Source organism: Phyllobates terribilis, unplaced genomic scaffold, assembly GCF_046119375.1.
Source record: "Phyllobates terribilis strain yellow unplaced genomic scaffold, ASM4611937v1 Scaffold_9__5_contigs__length_417890890, whole genome shotgun sequence".
Lineage (NCBI taxonomy): Eukaryota > Metazoa > Chordata > Amphibia > Anura > Dendrobatidae > Phyllobates > Phyllobates terribilis.
The window spans coordinates 280,096,881-280,118,040 of record NW_027362769.1 but is presented as its reverse complement, the minus strand read 5'-3'; the positions used below and the strand labels follow the sequence as shown (position 1 = coordinate 280,118,040).

General features: G+C 42.5%; 1 protein-coding gene across 3 annotated transcripts in view; it reads left to right on the top strand.

Annotated features, from left to right (window-relative positions):
* Positions 1-21,160, top strand: part of VPS16 (VPS16 core subunit of CORVET and HOPS complexes) — a 334,351-nt gene that overhangs the window by 210,623 nt on the left and 102,568 nt on the right. For 2 of the 3 annotated variants that reach the window (XM_073647833.1, XM_073647832.1), the window contains exons 17-19: positions 853-961; positions 5,335-5,432; positions 11,617-11,724. In XM_073647833.1, the coding sequence (XP_073503934.1) occupies positions 853-961; positions 5,335-5,432; positions 11,617-11,724 (315 nt within the window). The remainder of the gene's footprint in view (positions 1-852; positions 962-5,334; positions 5,433-11,616; positions 11,725-21,160) is intronic. The other variant, XM_073647834.1, reaches the window with a different exon arrangement.

Sequence of the window (21,160 nt, the reverse complement as noted above, 5' to 3'; positions counted from 1 at the left end):
CAGAAGTTCTACTGGCCTGGGTGTCACCGAGAGATAGTGAATTATTGTAGGTCCTGTCCCACCTGTCAATTGACCTCCCCGGTGGCTCACTTCCGTAGCCCTTTAGTCCCTCTGCCTATCATTGAGATCCCTTTCGATCGCATCGCCATGGATTTAGTGGGACCTCTGATCAAGTCTGTCAGAGGACATCAGTACAATCCTGGTGGTACTGCACTATGCTACACGGTATCTGGAGGCCGTACCACTCCGAAACTCCTCCTCCAAGTGTATAACCTGGGAGTTGGTCCATATCTTTTCCAGGACTGGGTTGCCTAAAGAGATCCTAACAGACCAACGGACTCCGTTTATGTCAAAGGTAATGAGGGAGTTGTGCAAGTTCCTGCAGATCACACCACTCAGGACCTCAGTCTACCACCCACATACAGATAGCTTGGTGGAGGGGTTTAATAAAACCTTGAAGGCCATGTTGAAGAAGGTCGTAGAGAAAGACGACCCCGCCATATTGTATGGACTGTTTATTTTCTGTTTTTTTACACTGTGCCGGACAAGGCTGTCTTTTGTTTACTTCTAAAAATGCGGTTCGACTTGACTGGTCTTGATCGGTCTGATTTATTCTGTTTTGTGTGGACATATACCTATGATATGGTATTCTGAATAACATATGTTGGGGGAGAGGTTCAGGGTATGGGAGAAGGGGTTAAACACATTGGTTGAGAATGTTATTTGTATATGTGTAACTTCTAAAATGAATAACAATTTACTTGACTAAAAAATGGTGTGTGACAATCCAGCCTTAGGGGGCATAAACAACATAAAAGTTTGCTTTTTGATTTGTTTCCTTTTTTATTTTAGCTCTTAGAATATGAGCCTAAATCTGAGGATCAAGTTCCTTTGCTTTTGAAGATGAAGAGGAGTAACCTTGCTCTTGGCAAAGCTATTGAAAGTGGAGACACTGACCTTGGTGAGTTATTTTGTGGATATAGGTAAAAGAAAATGTGCAATCCTCACCCTGCCGTCTCATAAAATTGACAATTTCTACAGTTTGTTATCCATTTTATAACACGTAGGTGATAATTTTGTTAAGCGACTTGCATCAATTTTCTGGTGGGAAAAAAGTTGCAAATTTTATCGAATGTGTATTTTGCACAAAAATTTTGGTGGGGCTAAGCGTGATGTGATTGTAGAAACTCTGATCTTAAGTAAATAGTCATAATATTTTGGCGCAAGAATACTGTTTTATTTTGAAAATTTGTTCTAATTAAAGAGAACCCATCACTTATCTGTAGCTGCCCTTTGAATAGCTGGCTAAATGCCCCACCATTTTAGCAATAGTAGAGTCCAAACTTCTGAGATGCAAGATCCCTGAAAGCAGAGGGGTTCATACAATCCTCCATGCCCCCATTGTTGTGAAAGCATGAGATCTGGTGGGGTATTATGACACTTCAAGCTTTGAATTAAACCACCACTGCCGCATTCTTTTTATTTAAGAAAACAGTGGGCAACCAAAGACTGATGATTTTAAAGGGAATCTGTCATCTGATTTATGCTGCCCAGACCGTAGGCAGCATAAATCAGAGCCTGGCTGCACGGTTATCTAAAATGCTCTGGAATTTGACTATGTTAACTAGTGGATCTGGGGACCAAAGCTGGAGACCAGACCCAGCCAGTTCTTCTCAGTGCTGCTATAGGTGATTGACAGGTCTCTACTATACCCAGAGACGTGTGAACCACCTGCAGCAGTGCTGATATGAGCTTGGCTGGTGGCGGCAACAGACTAGTCTCGTTTCTGGATATACACTGTGCTCCAAATTATTATGCGAATAATATTTTCTCAGATTTTCCCAAATTACCTATATGAATTGCAGTCATTGTAATTTTCCAGTTAAATAACTATTAGAGTACAATTGAAAGGTTTTTGTACAAACTGCCTATGATAACAGTATATTTTTAAAAAAATAAAAAACTCAAACTGCACTCAAAATGCATGTTCCAAATTATTATGCACAGCAGAGTTTTCAACCTTTTCATTTTAATAAAGAACAAAAAAATGGTCATGTTTGAAATTATAAGCATTAGCAGGTTATTACAAACTGAAATCAAACAGTTTTCAACTCAAAACTTTATTCTAGGTGATGTTACATTTGCACATAGGACCACTTGTTCGAAAGGAGCTTCTGAACTCTCTCGTCCATTGAATTTGTCAGGTTTTGGATGGTTTCTGCTTTAATTGTTTTGCATGAGGACAGAATACCCTCCCAGAGCTGTTGCTTAGATGTGAACTGCCTCCCGCCATCATAGACACTCCTTTTGATGATGCTCCAGAGGTTCTCAATGGGGTTGAGGTCAGGGGAGCATGGGTGCCACACCATAAGTTTGTCCCCTTTTATGCCCATAGCAGCCAGAGATGCAGATGTGTTATGTGCAGCATGAGATGGGGCATTATCATGCATGAAAATGATCTTGCTGCGGAATGCACGGTTCTTCTTCTTGAACCATGGAAGGAAGTGCTGTTTGAGAAACTCAACATACATTATGGAGTTCATCTTTACCCCTTCAGGGATCCTAAAAGGGCCGACAATCTCTCTCCCCATGATTCCAGCCCAAAACATTACTCCACCTCCTCCTTGTTAGCGTCGTAGCCGTGTTTGCATGGGGTGTCCATCAACCAGCCATCCTCCACTCCATCCATCTGGACCATCGAGATCATTTCATGCATGATAATGCCCCGTCTCATGCTGCACATAACACATCTGCATCTCTGGCTGCTATGGGCATAAAAGAGGACAAACTTATGGTGTGGCCCCCATGCTCCCCTGACCTCAACCCCATTGAGAACCTCTGGAGCATCATCAAAAGGAGTGTCTATGATGGCGGGAGGCAGTTCACATCTAAGCAACAGCTCTGGGAGGGTATTCTGTCCTCATGCAAAACAATTAAAGCAGAAACCATCCAAAACCTGACAAATTCAATGGACGAGAGAGTTCAGAAGCTCCTTTCGAACAAGCGGTCCTATGTGCAAATGTAACATCACCTAGAATAAAGTTTTGAGTTGAAAACTGTTTGATTTCAGCTTGTAATAACCTGCTAATGCTTAGAATTTCAAAAATGACCATTTTTTTGTTTGTAATTAAAATGAAAAGGTTGAAAACTCTGCTGTGCATAATAATTTGGAACATGCATTTTGAGTGCAGTTTGAGTTTTTTATCTTTGTTAAAAATATACTGTTATCATAGGCAGTTTGTACAAAAACCTTTCAATTGTACTCTAATAGTTATTTGACTGGAAAATTACAATGACTGCAATTCATATAGGTAATTTGGGAAAATCTGAGAAAATATTATTTGCATAATAATTTGGAACACAGTGTAGTTCCTGGCTGGATCTTCTAACTATATATTTTTTCTTAACCCCTTCGTGACATGGCGATTTTCCATTTTTTTTCCCGTTTTTCCTCCCTTTCTCCCAAGAGCCATAGCTTTTTTTATTTTTCCGTCAGTATACAATCGTGCGATGTCTTGTTTTTTGTGGGACGAGTAGTACTTTTGAATAGCTCCAATCATACTACATAGTGTACTGGAAACCGGGAAAAAAAAATCCAAGTGCATTGAAACTGTAAAAAAAAAAAAAAAAGTTAAATTCCACTGTTTTTTGGAATTTTTATTTACCATGTTCACTATATAGTAAAACTGACCTGGCAATATGGTTCTCCAGGTCAATATGAGTATTTTTGATACCAAACGTACAGTTTTTTTTTTTGTTTTTTTTGTTTTTTTATTTAAGAGGTGAAAAAAATTAAAGATTTGTAAAAAAAAAAAAAATAATAATAATAATAATTTGCTTTTGTCGCCATTTTCCGAGACGTAAAAACCAAGCAATGTGAACTGAGGTCTAAGATGGTAGACATGCAAGAAATAGGAGCATGTTCACACTAGCAAAAAGAAGCAAAACCTACAAAAGACAAAAAATATATCTCATACCCTACCATCATTTATATATAAATGTAAAGCAAAGTTGCATAATAAATATAGGGTACTTAGTGAACTATTTTTGATCAAAAAAAGTATACAAGCCGTCCCACCAGCGGCAAGGTGACCCTAAATTGGGACGGTACCTATACTGTCTATATTAAAAACCTTACTGTATATCAAAATTGAAGTAATGCATATAAAAGGGTAGACAAATAGGACCGGGTCCCAACTCCAGACCACCTAGGCCCGTGGTAAGCTACATATATACTAATCAGCTCAACAAAGGGGATGCCACACCCTTAAATTGCACAGAATGCAAACAAGACAAAAAACCAAGCAATGTGAACTGAGGTCTAAGATGGTAGACATGCAAGAAATAGGAGCATGTTCACACTAGCAAAAAGAAGCAAAACCTACAAAAGACAAAAAATATATCTCATACCCTACCATCATTATATATAAATGTAAAGCAAAGTTGCATAATAAATATAGGGTACTTAGTGAACTATTTTTGATCAAAAAAAGTATACAAGCCGTCCCACCAGCGGCAAGGTGACCCTAAATTGGGACGGTACCTATACTGCCTATATTAAAAACCTTACTGTATATCAAAGTTGAAGTAATGCATATAAAAGGGTAGACAAATAGGACCGGGTCCCAACTCCAGACCACCTAGGCCCGTGGTAAGCTACATATATACTAATCAGCTCAACAAAGGGGATGCCACACCCTTAAATTGCACAGAATGCAAACAAGACAAAAAACCAAGCAATGTGAACTGAGGTCTAAGATGGTAGACATGCAAGAGGGTCACCTTGCCGCTGGTGGGACGGCTTGTATACTTTTTTTGATCAAAAATAGTTCACTAAGTACCCTATATTTATTATGCAACTTTGCTTTACATTTATATATAATGATGGTAGGGTATGAGATATATTTTTTGTCTTTTGTAGGTTTTGCATTTTCCGAGACGTGTATAAAGAAACATTAACACAAATTCCCTAGGATCTTATTTTTAATCCTGAGCTGATGTTTTTACCGATACCATGCATCATGGCATGGCCAAAATAAATGCACCTTCCCACTCACTTGTTTTCCTTTTTCTCTCTACGCCCCTTTCTATGATTGACAGCTCTGGCTTAATAGAGCCATAGAATGACAGAGATAGATGGGAAAACAAGTAGGTGGGAAGGTGCACTTTAATGTTTGGCCACGCCAGGGGTGCACCTATCGCCTGTACTTGTGTAGAGTGTACAAACCATGACAGAAGTGTTCAATAATTTACTGTAGTAGAGGCATCAGTTTTTGTAACTTAAACCAATTTACAATGTTTTCAAAAACCCCAAATATTTTTTCTTTGTTCCAGTTTACACTGTTGTGTCATATATGAAACATGAGTTCAACCGTGGCGATTTCTTCATGACCTTACAGAACCATCCCATTGCTCTGAGTTTGTATAGACAGGTAATGCAATAAATGACAGCGATGCATAATGTGTTTGTTATATTTGCTGTTTTCCCTTTGCCCTCCATTTGATTTTGTCTTTTATTGTACTTTTTTTTATTTCTTTGCCCTCCCTCATGTTTGTGTTTCATTTCCTGATACCTGAAACCTTTGTGGCCTTCCCAGAACAGCTGTAGTTACACAGAGAATAAATTGCTCACAGGAGGACTCAAATTACAAATTATTTCACTTTTTTTATTTTTTTTTATTTAATGATATCAGACTACACGGAGCACGCTTTCAGATTCAGATTTTTAAAATATTTTGAAAACGATGTATTATTTCCTTTACATTTCACAAATACTTGCTAGTTTGTGTTGGTATATCACATAAAACCCCAATAAAATACATTTAAGTTAGTGGGTGTACCGTGAAAAAATGTGGAAAAGTCCATGAGGTATGAATACTTTTTCAAGGCACTGTACATTAAATAAGTGATGAAGCTTGCTGATGTCTGCTGTGATCCCTTTGTGGAAGACTAAGGGGAAACTGTATGAATTATTTTAAGGGCAATTTGCAGTCATTTTTACTTGTAGCAGTCAGGACCAGGGCCTGCTCCAGGTTTTTCTGGGCCCCGGGCGAAAGAGTCTCTGTGGGCTCCTTTAACACATACCACGATTCATGATACACAGATACTGAAGAGAAATATATATATATATATATATATATATATATATATATATATATATATATATATATATATATATATATATATATATATATATATATATATATATATATATATATATATTAGTACAAGGTCAAAGATTTCACTTCTTACATTACATGAGTGATATCTATAGTAAATTCTGCAATAACTCGGAAACCGGCAAATCGCTCCACACAGTATACTGGCCCCCATAAAATGCTCCATACGGACTACTGGCCCCCATAAAATGCTCCATATGGACTACTGGCCCCCATATAACGCTCCATACGGAATACTGACCCCCATATAACGCTCCATACGGGAATACTGGCCCCCATATAACTCTCTATACGGAATACTGGCCCCCATATAACGCCCATACAGAATACTGGCCCCCATATAACGCTCCATACAGGATACTGGCCCCCATATAATGCTCCATGCAGGCTGTTCCCCCCACATAATGCCCTATGCAGGCTGTCCGTCGTCCCCCCCCCCCCCCCATATCATGCCCCATGCTGGATGTCACCCCCTATATAATGCCCCATGCAGGATATCACCCCCCATATAATGCCCCATGCAGGATGTCAGTTCTCCCCCCCCCCCCATATAATGCCCCATGCAGGATGTCCATTCTCTCCCACCCCTCCTATAATGCCCCGTGTAGGATGTCCCTTTCCCCCCCATATAATTCCCCATGCAGGATGTCCCTTTCCCCCACCATATAATGCCCCATGCAGGGTGTCACTCCACCCCCCCATATAATGCTCCATGCAGGATATCACTTCTTCCCCCCTATATAATTCCCCGTGTAGGTTGTCACCCCCCCTTATAATGCCTCATCCAGGATGTCACTTCTCCCCCCCCATATAATGCCCTATGCAGGATGTCCCTTTCCCCCCCCATATAATGCCCCATGCAGGATGTCCCTCCCCCCCCCCCCATATAATGCCCCATGCATGATGTCACCCCTCGACTTCTCAAAAGCGTTCGATAGCGTGCCACATAATAGGTTGGTATACAAAATGAGAATGATGGGGCTGGGGGAAAATGTCTGCAAGTGGGTAGCTAACTGGCTAAAGGAGAGAAGGCAGAGGGTGGTTATAAATGGAATATACTCAGATTGGGTAAGCGTCACTAGTGGGGTACCACAGGGGTCTGTACTAGGCCCAATGTTATTTAATATCTTTATTAACGACATAGTGAACGGGATAAATAGTAAAATATCAATATTTGCAGATGACACAAAGTTATGTAAAACAATTAATACAAAAGAGGACAGTGCAGACCTACAGAGGGATTTGGATAAGCTGGGTAGGTGGAGCATTAAATGGCAAATGAGGTTTAACGAGGAGAAATGTAAGGTCATACATATGGGAAGGAAAAACGGAAGTCACCAGTACTCACTGAATGGGAAATCATTGGGGAATTCAGAGATGGAGAAGGACTTGGGCATCTTGATTGATAGCAAACTAAATTGGAGTGCCCAAAGTCAGGCCGCTGCTGTAAGGGCAAACAGGGTAATGGGATGTATCAGAAGAGGTATAGCTGCAAAGGATGAGAACATTGTTCTTCCACTGTACAAAGCACTGGTCAGACCACACTTGGAATACTGTGCTCAGTTATGGGCCCCAATATATAGAAAGGATATAAATGAGCTTGAAAAGGTACAAAGGAGGGCAACAAAATTAATAAAGGGAATGGAGGGACTGCAATACCCAGAGAGGTTGGCAAAACTAGGACTATTCAGCCTGGAAAAGAGAAGGTTGAGGGGGGACATAATAAATGTGTACAAATATGTTAGGGGACAGTATAGAGATCTTGCCCGGGATTTGTTCAAAAGGAGGGATATTACGGTAACAAGAGGGCACTCACTAAGACTGGAAGAGAAAAGGTTTCAGCAAAAGCATAGGAAGGGGTTCTTTACGGTAAGAGCAGTGAGAATATGGAATTCACTGAGTGAGGAGACGGTAATGTCGGATTCACTACACCAGTTCAAGCGGGGACTGGATGCATTTCTAGATACCAGGCAGATTTCAGCATATACTTAAAAATAAAATAAAATAGTAGGTTGATACAGGGATTTATTCTGACTGCTGGTTTCAGAGTTGGGAGGGAATTTTTCCTCAGCTGAAGATTGGCCAAATCATTTGGGGTTTTTGTCCTCCTCTGGATCAACTTTAGCAATTACAGAACTAACAGGTCGAACTTGATGGACGCAAGTCTTTATTCGGCTTTACAAACTATGTTACTATGTTACTATATAATGCTCCATGCATGATGTCAGTTCTCCCCCCCTCCCCCATATAATGCCCCGTGCAGAATGTCCCTTCTCCCCCCCTCATATAATGCCCCATGCAGGATGTCCCTTTCCCCCCATATAATGCCCAATGCAGGATGTCCCCCCCACCCCATATAATGCCCCATGCTGGATGTCACTTTCCCCCACCATATAATGCCCCATTCAGGATGTCCCTTTCCCCCACCATACAATGCTCCATGCAAGATGTCCCTTTCCCCCACCATATAATGCCCCATGCAGGATATCAACCCCCCCTCTATATAATGCCCCATGCAGGATATCAACCCCCCCTCTTTATAATGCCCCATGCAGGATGTCCCTTTCCTCCACCATATAATGCCCCATGCAGGATGTCCCTTTCCCCCACCATACAATGCCCCATGCAGGATATCACCCCCCCCCCCCTTTATAATGCCCCATGCAGGATGTCACCCCCTCCCATATAATGCCCCATGCCTCCATACATTTAAAAAAAGAAAAAAAAAATCAAATACTCGCCTCACTCCTCCTCACCTGCTGCGCTGTTCAGGTCCGGACTCCAGCATCGCCGGCGTCTTCCCGCTCTGCGCTGCCTGTGATGGCTCAGGGGAGGGCACCGTGGAAAGATGTCACTGCACCCTCTGACCTGAGACGTCACAGGGAGCGCACAGCAGGAAGACAGCGGATCTGCGGAGGCACGGGGAGAGGTAAGTATCCGGCTGCAGGTGCTCTGAGCAAGCGGGGGAGAAGGGCGGATGCTGCACCGCTCTCCTCCGCCCATAGCCCGGCGGGGTGCCCGGCGAGTGGGCCTCCCGCCTGCTCAGGGCCCCGGCACTTGCCCGGGTGCTGACGCCGGCCCGGGTCAGGACCAACTATACAGTTAGAAATATTTGGACAGTGACACAAGTTTTGGCATCTTAGCTGTTTACTAAAACACGTTGATTATATAACTATCTTAAATCTGGGCTTAAAGTGCAGACTCTCCACTATATGAGGGTATTCAAATCCTAATTTGAGTAGGGGTTTAGGAATTACAGCTTTTCAATGTGTAGCTGTCTCTTTTTAAAGAAACCAAAGGTAATTGGACAATTATCTCTAAAGCCCTCTAATGGGCTGCATGGGCTATTTCCTCGTTAATCTATCATCAATTAAGCAGTTTTTCCAGTCGGTGACTTGCATTGTTCAAAGATTATTCAACAGGAGAATGGAAAAAGTCTTCAGGCACCACTGTGTGATATTTATATTGTTGAACAACAGCAGTGGTAACGGACAATACTGGTGGTGCAAAGGCTAAAGTGTGGCATCTATGCAACAAGTAGTAAAATGAATAGCAGCACTCATCAAGTCCTTTGGCTAAAAAGTCCTTTATTTCATAGTGTTCTGGACAATCCGATGCAGCGGTCTATCTGAGGTGCAGGGGAGACATGCGGGGAAACGATTGGACGACGGCCATTTCGCATCTTACAAACTCTTCTACGGGTCCAAACTATGTAAGTATAGTATACTTATATAGTATAATACTTACATAGTTTGGTCCCATAGAAGCGTTTGTAAGACGGAAACGGCCGTTGTCCTCTCGTCTCCCCGCATGTCTCCCTGCACCTCAGATAGACCTCTGCATCTGATTGTCCAGAACACTATGAAATAAAGGACTTTTTAGCCAAAGGACTTGGTGAGTGCTGCTATTCATTTTTCTACCTGTTTCAAAGATAACTTTACTTGTTTTTTTATTATGTATACTCCTTTTCACATGTAAAGAGTCATGGAATAAATGGCGCTATAATAATAAAAGGTCTGGAGCTGTTTCCAGGTGTGGCATTTGCGTTTGAAATCTGTTGATGTGAGCCCACAACATGTGGTCAAAGGAGCTATCAATGGAAGAGAAACAGACCATCATTAGGCTGAAAAAAAAATCTAGCAGACAGATAGCATAATTGTTAGGATGGGCCAAATCAACAGTTTGGTCAATTCTGCAAAAAAAGAGCACACTGGTGAGCTTGGGAACTTAAAAAGGCCAGGACGTCCACGAAAGACAACAGTGGTGGATGTTCCTTTCCATGGTGAAGAAAAACCTCTTCACAGCATCCACCCAAGTGTTGAACACACTCCAGGAAAGAGGTGTTTTAGTATCGAAGTACCATAAAGAGATGACTGATTAATGGTGAAAATCATTAATCGCCCTCAAAAATATAAAGGCCAGGTTAGACTTTGGCAAAAACATATAAAGAAGTCAGCCCAGTTCTGGAAAATCATTTTATGTACAGTGAAACAAAGATCAACCTGTACTAGAATGATAGTAAGAAGAAAGTATTTAGAAGGCTTGGAGCGGCTCAGCACACCACATCCTCTATAAAACATGGTGGAGGCAGTGTGATGGCATGGGCATGCATGGCTTCCAATGGCACTGGGTCACTAGTGTTTGATGTGACTGAAGACAGAAGTACCTGGATGAATCCTGAAGTGTACAGGGTGATACTTTCTGTTCAGGTTCAACCAAATGCAGCAAGGTTGATTGGATGGCACTTCACAGTACAGATGGACAATGATCCAAAATATACTGCGAAAACAACTCAGAAGTTTTTAAGGCAAAGAAGTGGAATATTCTGCAATGGCCTAGTAAATCGTCGGACCTCAACCCCATCGAGCAGCATTAAACAATGTTAAGACAATACTTAAGGCAGAAAGACCCACAAACCAGTAACAACTGAAGTCTGCTGCATTAAAGGCCTGATAAAGCTTCACAAAGAAGGAAACTGCGTTTGGTGATGCCCATGGCTTCCAGACTTCAGGTAGTCATTGCCTGCAAAGGATTCTCTACAAAATATTAAAAATTAACATTTTATTTTTGGTAAAGTTAATTTGTCCAATTACTTTTGAACCCCTGAAATGAGGAGGCTTTGTAGAAAAGCGGTTGAAATTCCTAAACATTTCACAGAATATTTTTATTCAACCCCTTTAATTAAACCTGCAATTCTACACTTTAATTGCATTTCAGTTGTTTCATTTTAAATCAAAAATAGTGACATGCAAAGCCCAATTCTCGAAGATTCAGTCACTGTCCAAATATTTCTGGACCTAACAGTATATGTCTATTAATAAGAAGATTATTAAATATGATATTTTTTTTTTATCTGTTATAATGGCATTTTCCTTTTTTTTTTTTTTTGTTCCCCTCTGCCTTTTGTTTTGTGAATTATTCTATAAATTATTAACAGTTCTGCAAGCATCAGGAGCCTGAGACGTTAAAAGATCTATACAATCAAGATGATAATCATCTGGAGCTTGGAAACTTTCATGTTCGTTCAAGTTATTACACAGAAAAGGTATAAAGCATGTGTCATTGTTATAGAGGAATAATTTAATCCCATGGAAATGTAGCCATTTTTTGTTTTTGTCACTCTAGTTTCTTGTGTTTGTAGGTGACAGACGTTCCAACTTTTGCAGGGGTCTCTTCTCTACTTTTATTATTTTAGTTTATTTTTTCTTTTCTTCCCCTGTAGTTAGGAAATGGGGAGGACATAATTTTTGTGTTTATTCTCAAGTGGTAGAAGCGGACTGTGCTAAATCTTCACGCTTTAACGATCTCCAGCAAAGTGGACTGGAGATGCCTATTCTCTTCATCCCTCACCCGCCTGCCATGTGCTCACCGTAGTTTCTGCCTGCTCGTCCTTCCTTGCTTCATAGGCCGCCTTTTCTTAACTCCTGCCTACCAATGCTGCTATATGTGGCCAAATATTGCAGTTCAATTCTTCCCCAAACTACATAACCATGCTGCCGGCTTTGCTACAAAACGAGTTCCTGGCTCTAAGCTTGCTTACAAGATTGCACTATTTGGACAGTGGCTGGAGTGCTTTCTGCTCCTTCTTTACCTAAATAGCGCAGGAGTACTTTGCCAGCTGCCTCATCTTGAGGATGTTTGATAAATCATCCCAAGTCTCATGGGCCTTAGTTACTTCTTTAAGTTGAAGTCCATGCACAAATATTGCCGACTAAGGACTCCTGCACACAAGCGTATTTTCAGTCTGAGTGTTATCTGTTAAAAAAACGAATCGCACTCGGACCGATGTTATTCATTGGGGCAGTGCAGATGAACAATTTTTTTTTCACGGACTGCATCTGCATGTGAAAAAAATCGCAACAGGCACGATTTCCCTCCAAAGATCGAATGAGACTCACCCATTTTAATCTGTTTGTGTGAGAAAATAATCGTATGCCATGTGGAGTCACAGTATAACATCAGATTTTTACAGATACATTGCAGTTCTGTAACTAGGAAACTGTAAATGGCCTTGTAAATTATTAACAGCTGCTGAGTAACAAAAAGGATTGTATACTGACTCCACATAGACTGCACATGGATGACAAGTGAGAAAAAAAAATCATCCCACTTTTCTGGATGAAAATTTGACTGATATTTTTTTTATACTGTGCTGTGACCCCAGCCTTAATCTCACTCATCCTGATAGTGGGATGGAGTTTTTGGTCCCACCCTTTATTCTGTGCTGCACCATTCAGGCTTACCCTGCCCTCACACCCACACCTTTCAGATTCTGCTCCCTTGAGGGTTCCTGCTCAGATCTGTCTTTTTATCCACTACTTTGCAGTGCCTATTTTCACACCCAAGAACATCACCGTAGAACATCTGGTAAAAACAATTTGATTTTTATTTACCTTGATCCAGACTAAACCAGTCGCAAGTCACTACACAGGTGTAAGAAACACAAGGCACCCACAACCCTTCATATATGGTGCGCAACCATCTGCCACTCACATGGCCGCATTACCATTACCTGGTTCCAGTACTCGAGTGGGTTATTCGGCCATCTTAGTGCTAGGATGTAGAAAGGGAGGAACAAAGAGGATCACAGCCTTTCAGAGCATTTGAAGTGGGGAGGGCCTGGCGGTGGCAACTCTGAGCTGTTTTGGTCATATGAAGGAAAGACAAACCTGGGATTGTTTGTTCCTAAAGCAGGCGGTTACCCGTAGCAACAAGGACTGTGCTTTACGTTATGGTTATGTTTTGTTTTTTCCTGTTAGGCCAGGAAGGCTGTGTTTGTTTTTGCTATCATTGCTGTAGTTTATGCAGTGCTCTTAATAAACTCCGCATAAGATTTAAAGAGACCGTGTTCCTGTGTATCTCTATGTGCAACCAAGTGAGTCGATCTACCACAATACATTACTCTCTTTTCACTAAAAGGGGTAACTGTCATGCGTTACAGGCAGCCAAATGACTCCCTGCCATAGGCGGTACTATAATTGTGTTATGCTGATTTGTTGCGTCTAACTATGCAGTGCACAGAATATGGTGAGCGATCAGCCACCCGACCACATGACACTCTCCATGGGTGGAGTAATTTGTAGTCTGTTTGTCCCTGTTATTGCTAAATGCTGTACATGACTTGTCATACAGGCAGACACATTACTTCCCTTCATGGTGAAGTGATCGTGTGAGGAAAGTTTGTCTTCTGCTAGATGATGTAGTTGACATGCTGTACAAACAGTGGCATTACTACCTTCATCAGGCACAGTAATGTCTCATGCATTTCCCCCCTTTTCATGTGAGGGTGTCACAGACATGCTACAATACATATATACATACACTGTGCATCAGTACACTGCGATTAATGAAAACACAAATTCCACCTTTGCTATAGTCATGAAAATGTGAGGTACGTGGTTAACATTTTTTTTTTTTCATCAAAAAGCTTAGAAGCCATCCAACCATGACAAAATGTACCTCATATGGATGGTCCCTAACACTAGAGCCTTACCTCTGTATATGCCTAACCAGGCCTGAAATGGAATGGGGAAGAGATGGGAACCAGGCTTAGTTTGTAATGAAACCTCTGTGGGAAAGATGGGTTGATATCCTGCTACCAAGACAGTCATGTTTCTCTATTCCATGGGGAGAGCATTTGTGTTGCAAGTAATACTCTTATTCACTAGACAAAATAACTCAAGCCCTGTAGAGACAGTCACATTCTCTTCCTTTTACAGGTGGGGCAATGTAATTCTTATCGCTCCCTTATTGCTAGGTACTGTAACAAGTTTGTTAGGTATGCAGCTGCTATATAGGCGGACAGTGCGATTTGTGTTACCCTGAATATTAATAATCATTTTTATTTCTACAACGTCAATATATTCCACAGCACTTTACAATACAATGTTCTCATCTTGCTACACTGCATATTCAGCATTACCTTGCAGTTATTCGTGCCATATGACCACACCCTCACATAACAGAAGCAAATATGTTATACAGATTGCCCTATTTGTAGATAGCTGGGTTATCAGCATCTCTTTTTAGTAGTCTAAATTGTTTTGATTCCACCAGGATATTGAGTTTCCTTGTGGCAATCTAACTACAGTAGTGTTCCAAATAATAGCAGTTCAATATGGCTAACCAGATTAATCACTGTTTTTGGTATAAATTATATTACCACATGTCAAACAATTTACCAGTTGGTGCAGTGGATTCTAAGAAAACCAACATTCATTGTCTGCAGGTTTTTGAGTCTGTGTATTTGAATAATTAATTGTAAGGAGGTGAGTTCAAAATAATAGCAGTGTGGAGTTCAATTAGTCCGGTCAATTATTCTGTGGAGAAACAGGTGTGAATCAGGTGGCCCTTATTTAAGGGTGAAGTCTGCACATGTACATGCATTTCTCCTTGAAAGTCTGAGAAATAAGGGTTGTCCGAGACATTGTTCAGAAGAACAGCGTACTTTGATTAGAAAGTTGATTGGAGAGGGTAAAACTTATAAACAAGTGCAGACAATGATAGACTGTTCAGCTAAAATGATCTGCAATGCTTTAAAATGTTAAGCAAAACCAGAGAGACATGGAAGAAAACGGAAGACTACCATTCAAATGGAGAATAGAATAGCCAGAATGGCAAAGGCTCAGCCAATGATCAGCTCCAGAATAATCAAAGACAGTCTCAAGTTACCTGTGAGTACTGTGACAGTTAGAAGACGCCTGTGTGAAGATAATCTCTTAGCAAGAAGTCCCCGCAAAGTCCCACTGTTAAAAAATTGACGTGTACTGAAGCGGATACAATTTGCCAAAGAACACATCAACTGGCTTAAAGAGAAATAGAGAAACATTTTGAGGACTGATGAAGGTAAAATTCCTCTTTTTGTGCTCAAGGGCTGCAGACAGTTTGTTAGACGACCTCCAAGCTCTGCATTCAAGCCACAGTACACTCTGAACACTGTGAAGCATGGTGGTGCAAGCATCATGATATGGGCATGTTTCTCTTAATATGGTGCCGGACCTATTTACCGCATTCCAGGGATAATGGACCAGTTTGCATATATTAAAATACTTGAAGAGAGCATGTTGCCTTACGCTGAAGAGGTTATGCTCTTGAAATGGGTGTTTCAACAAGACAACAACCCTAAACACTCCAGTAAAAGAGCAAAATCTTGGTTCTAGTCCAATAAAATTGAGATTATGGAGTGGCCAGCCCGATAGAACACTTGTGGGGTAACATCAAAATGCTGTTTCTCAGGCAAAGCCAACAAATGCCAAAAATTGTGTGATGTAGTCAAAGCATCCTGGGCTGGAATAACAAGTGCCAGAAGTTGGTTGACTCTCTGCAACATAGATGTGAAGCAGTTCTAAAAAAAAAACTGTGGGTATACAACTAAATATTAGATTAGTGATTCACAGGAATGCTAAATCTTTAAAAAAGAGTACATATTGTGAGTTTGTAAAGACAAATGCTGACACTGCTATTTTTTGGAACAGCCCAATGTTCATTTTTTGTTATTTTTTGTAAAGTAGTTAAAATTATATTTATTTCTTTTCATGTTTTGAAATAGAAAACTGTGTGCAATGTTCTTAATGAATGGAAATAAAAACTAGTATAAATATTTTATGCTTAACTCACGTTTTTGAACACACTGCTATTATTTTGAACACTACTGTATATTCCCCACCTTCCTACTTTTGAGAATGCCACCACCTTTTCTCTGAACAATTTGGGGTATGATCCTTTTCTCCAGCAGCACATGTCCATCTAGGTCTTTCTATCCTTCATGGCTATCTTTGGTTCTTGTATCAATCAATCATCTACCAGAGCGCCACACCTGTTCCTCAGTCAAGAAGCCTTCCGTGCAGAGTGCTTGTTTTTCTTGAAGTGGAAAATATTATTTATTATAGCGCCATTTATTCCATGGCGCTTTACATGTGAAAAGCTGTTCGTGCAGTGGAATGGTGGAGTGAGGGTTACTGCAGATTGTAGGCTTGTCGGAAGAGGTAGGTCTTCAGGTTCCTTTTGAAGGTTTCCACAGTAGGCAAGAGTTCCAGAGTCGGGGGGATGCACAGGGGAAAACTTGTATGCGATTATGGGAAGAAGAGATAGGAGAGTAGAGAAGTAGAGCTTGTGAGGATCGTAGGTTACGTGCAGGTAAGTACTAGGAAGCTATATCACAGATGTATGGACGAGACAGGTTGTGGATGGCTTTGTATGCCATGGTTAGGGTTTTGAACTGGAGTCTCTGGGCGATGGGGAGCCAGTGAAGGGATTGACAGAGATGAGAGGCCGGGGAATAGCGGGGGGATAGGTGGATTAGTCAGGCAGTAGAGTTTAGGATAGATTGGTGGGGTGCGAGAATGTTAGAAGGGAGGCCACAGAGCTGGAGGTTGCAGTAGTCAAGGTGGGAGATGAGGGCGTGCACTAGTATTTTTGCAGATTCTTGGTTGAGAAATGTGCAAATCCGGGAGATATTTTTCAGTTGGAGTCAGCAGTAAGTGGAAAGGTCTTGAATATGTGCTTTGAAGGAGAGATTGGAGTCCAGGGTTACCCGAGGCCGCAAGCTTGTGGGACTGGAGAGAGTGGGCTGCCATTGACTCTGATTGATAGGTCAGTTGGGGGGGTTAAGTGAGATGGGTGAAAGATAATGAATTCTGTTTTGTCCATTTTAAGTTTTAGAAATCGAGCAGAAAAAAAAAGGATGAAATAGCGGATAGACATTGTGAGCTTATGTTTAGTTAGGAGGTGGTATCCAGTCCAGAAAGGTAGATCTGTGTGTAATCAGCATAGAGGTGATAATGAAAACCGTGAGACTCTTGAGTTGTCCCAGGCCGAAGGCTTAGATGGAGATGAGAAGGGGTCCGAAAACTGAACCTTGAGGGGCACCAACAGATAGGGGGCGAGATGAGGAGGTGGTGTGAGAGTGGGAGACGCTGAATGTCCCGTCTGTTAGTTATGAGGAGATCCCAGATAGGGCCAAGTCTGTGATGCCAAGATATGAGAGTCTGTAGTAAGAGGGAATGGTCCACTGTGTTGAAGGCAGATGACAGGTCCAGGAGGAGGAGGACAGAGTAGTGCCGCTTGGATTTGGCAGTTAGTAGGTTGTTGGTGACTTTAGTCAGGGCTGTTTCAGTACAATGGTGCTGTCGTAAGCCAGATTGTAAGCGGTCAAAGAGGGAGTAGGAGGAGAGGTGGGAGGACGTGTTCCAGTAGTTTTGAGGCATAGGTGTCACGGGTTTGTCAGAAGTGACAGACCGTCGCCCTGCAGTTGGTTGCAGGAGATCTCTACGTTTGGCATTACAGACACATTCTTAGAGGCTGTCTCTGGGACCCAGCGGCTACCTTCCTCTGGCTAATTAACACCCTGGGTTGGGTGTATAAATACCTGCTGTGTGTCAGGGGAAGGTGCCGGCGATATTCATTACTTCTTTTTGAAAGCTTGAGTGAGAGCACACTTCTTCCTCTCTGCTGCTTGAGGACATTTGTCTGGACTCGTCTAAAGCTAAGCAATTTTCCCTTGTTTGTCCTCCTTTGTTGTCTTTAGTGTTCTGTGGGGATCGACTAGTTCTCATCCCCTTCCTTCCCTAGCCAGGGCCAAATGCCAGGGAAAGACAGGGCGAGGAAGGCGTACGGCGATTAGTAAAGAACCAATATAGGGTCGTTAGGGGAGACAGGGGGACACTGGGCCAGCCTAGGAGGTCTCCACTCCCCCCTTTCCCTACAGTCTGGGTTCCCTTTCCATCTTCCCTTTGTGTTGCACTAAGTCTTTCCCACACCTTGCATGACAATTTGGGAGAAGTGATATGGGACGATAGCTGGACAGAGAAGATAGGTCAAGGGAGGGCTTTTTGAGGATGGGTGTGATTGAGGCATGTTTGAAACATGAGGGGAAGACACCAGTTGTTAGTGATAGATTGAAGAGATGGGTTAGGGTTGGGATGAAGACTGTAGTAAGGTTAGGGATGAGATGGGATGGGATTGGGTCAAGTTCACAGGTGGTGAGGTGTGATTTGGAGAGTAAAGAGGAAACTTGATCTTCTGTAGTGGTGGAGAAGATGGTTTTGGAGGAGGAAGGTTGAGTAGTTAAGAGGAGGGGCTGTGGGGAATTTTGGCAAAAGCTTTGTCTGAAGGTGTCAATCTTTTGCTTGAAGAATTAGGCAAAGTCTTCAGCTGAGATGAGCGGAGAGGGAGGAGGCGCTGGGGGATGGAAGAGCGAATTGAAGGTGTTGAATAGCTTTTTAGGGTTGTGAGACAAAGAGGGTATGAGGGGTGAGATGTATGTTTGTTTTGCTGCAGTAAGTGTGGACTTGAAAATAGTGAGGGACTGTTTGAATGCAATGAAGTCCTCATTGGAGTGGGACCTTTTCCTTCCCCGCTCAGCAAACCAGGAAACCTGTCTCAGTTCTTTAGTCAATGTCCAGAAAAGAAAACATAAAGGCAGCACTCCTCCGATCTTCTTAAAATATGTCCTGTATTATAATATACAGGACATGTCAAATATCAGCGTGTGGCAGGAGCCCCAAAGGGCGTGCGGTGGAGACGGGTGCAAAGGACAACGGCCGTTTTGCTGCCTTCCGGACATGTCCCGTATATTCTAATAAAGGACATATTTTAAGAAGATCGGAGGAGTGCTGCCTTTGTTTTCTTTTCTGGACATTGCACATTCACTTGGCTGCTGCACCGCCAGAATAATCTTTGAGGATTCTGTCTGAGACCAGCTAAAGTGAGTAAATAATTACAAACGGCGTGTTACTGACATGCTTCTCTTTGTTTGTATTCAGTTCTTTAGTCAGGTTGGTGTGCTAGGGTTGCCTATTGATCGTGCGAGCTTTGGCATGTGTGGAAGGGGCGACTGAATCGAGAGCTGCAGCTGTTGTGGTGTTATATAAAGCGGCAGCAATATCTGCATCGTGTAAGGAACTTATGTCTGTAAGAGGCAGAAGGGATTCAGAGAGTGAGTGTAGGTCAAAGTGTTTGAGATTCCTGCGAGGGTGCGCAAGTTGGTGGAGTGGGCATTGTGCACCTGGAAAGGAGAGGGAAGAGAATGTAAGTAGGTTGTGGTCCGACAGAGGGAGAGGAGATTTAGAGAGGTTAGATTGGAAAAAGAGGCGGGTGAAGATGAAGTCCAGTGTATGGCCATCTTTGTGAGTGGCTGCGGAAGACCATTGAACAAGGCCAAAGGAGGAAGTGAGAGATAGAAGCTTAGAGACAGATGAGTGGAACGTGTCAATGGGGATGTTGAAGTCGCCCTTGATGATAGTGGGGATGTCAGAGGAAAGGAAGTGAAGTAACCATGTGGTGAAGTGGTCGAAGAACGTGGTGGCTGGCCCTGGGGGGCGGTAAATGACAGCTAGTTGGAGGTTGGAGGGGGAGTAGATGCGCACACAGTGAACCTCAAAAGAGGGGAGAGTAATGGAGGGCGGCAGTGGGATTGGGGAAAAGGAGCAGTTATCTGACAAGAGAAAACCAACTCCTCCGCCATGATTGCTGCTGGAGCCGGGGGTGTGGGAAAGGTGGAATCCACTGTACGAAAGTGCAGCTGGAGAGGCTGTGTCAGAGGGGGTGATGGCGAGGAAGGAAAGTTTGTTAGTAATGAAAAGATCATGAATGCAGGAAAGTTTGTTGCGGACAGAGCGAGCGTTCCATATAGTTCCTGTGAGAGGGACTGGGGAAGTGGGGGCTGGGTGGATGGGTATAAGGTGAAAAAGGTTGCAAGAGTTTGTGATAGGTTGTGGATGAGAGGTAGAAGTGTGTCACGGGTGTGTCAGAAGTGACTGACAGTCACCCTACAGTTGGTTGCAGGAGATCTCTTCGTTTGGCATTACAGACAACTTCTTAGAAGCTGTATCTCTAGAACCCAGCGGCTACCTTCCTCTGGCTAATTAACACCCTGGCCTGGGTGTATAAATACCTGCTGTGTGCCAGAGGGAGGTGCCGGCGATATTCATTACTCCTTGTGAAGGCTTGAGCAAGAGCAGTACTTCTTCCTCTGTGGTGCTAGAGGATGTGTGCACATTTGTCTGGAGTCTACTAAAGCTAAGCTTTTTTCCCTTGTTTGTCCCTCCTTGTTGTCTTTAGTGTTCTGTGGGGATCGACTAGTGCTCATCTCCTCCCTTCCCTAGCCTGAGCCTAACTCCAGGGAAAGACAGGGCGAGGTACACATGTGGCGGTTGGTGAAGAACCAATATAGGGACATTAGTGGAGACAGGGTAACACTAGATCAACCTAGGAGGTCTCCACTCCCCACTTTCCCTAGAGTCTGGGCTCCCTTTCCCTCTTCTTTTTGTGTTGCACTTAGTCTTTCCCACACCTTGCGTGACATAGTGACTCTGGGGATGTGGTGAGAAGGACCAGGATTTGGAGAGACATCGCCTGCAGTGAGGAGGAGCAGAGAAAGTGTTAGTAGGTGGGAACAGGAGAGAGCATGAGGTGTCTGTCTGTGTTTGGAGACACAGGATTAAATGTTGAGGAATAGTTCTGAGGAGGAGGTGAGATGTATG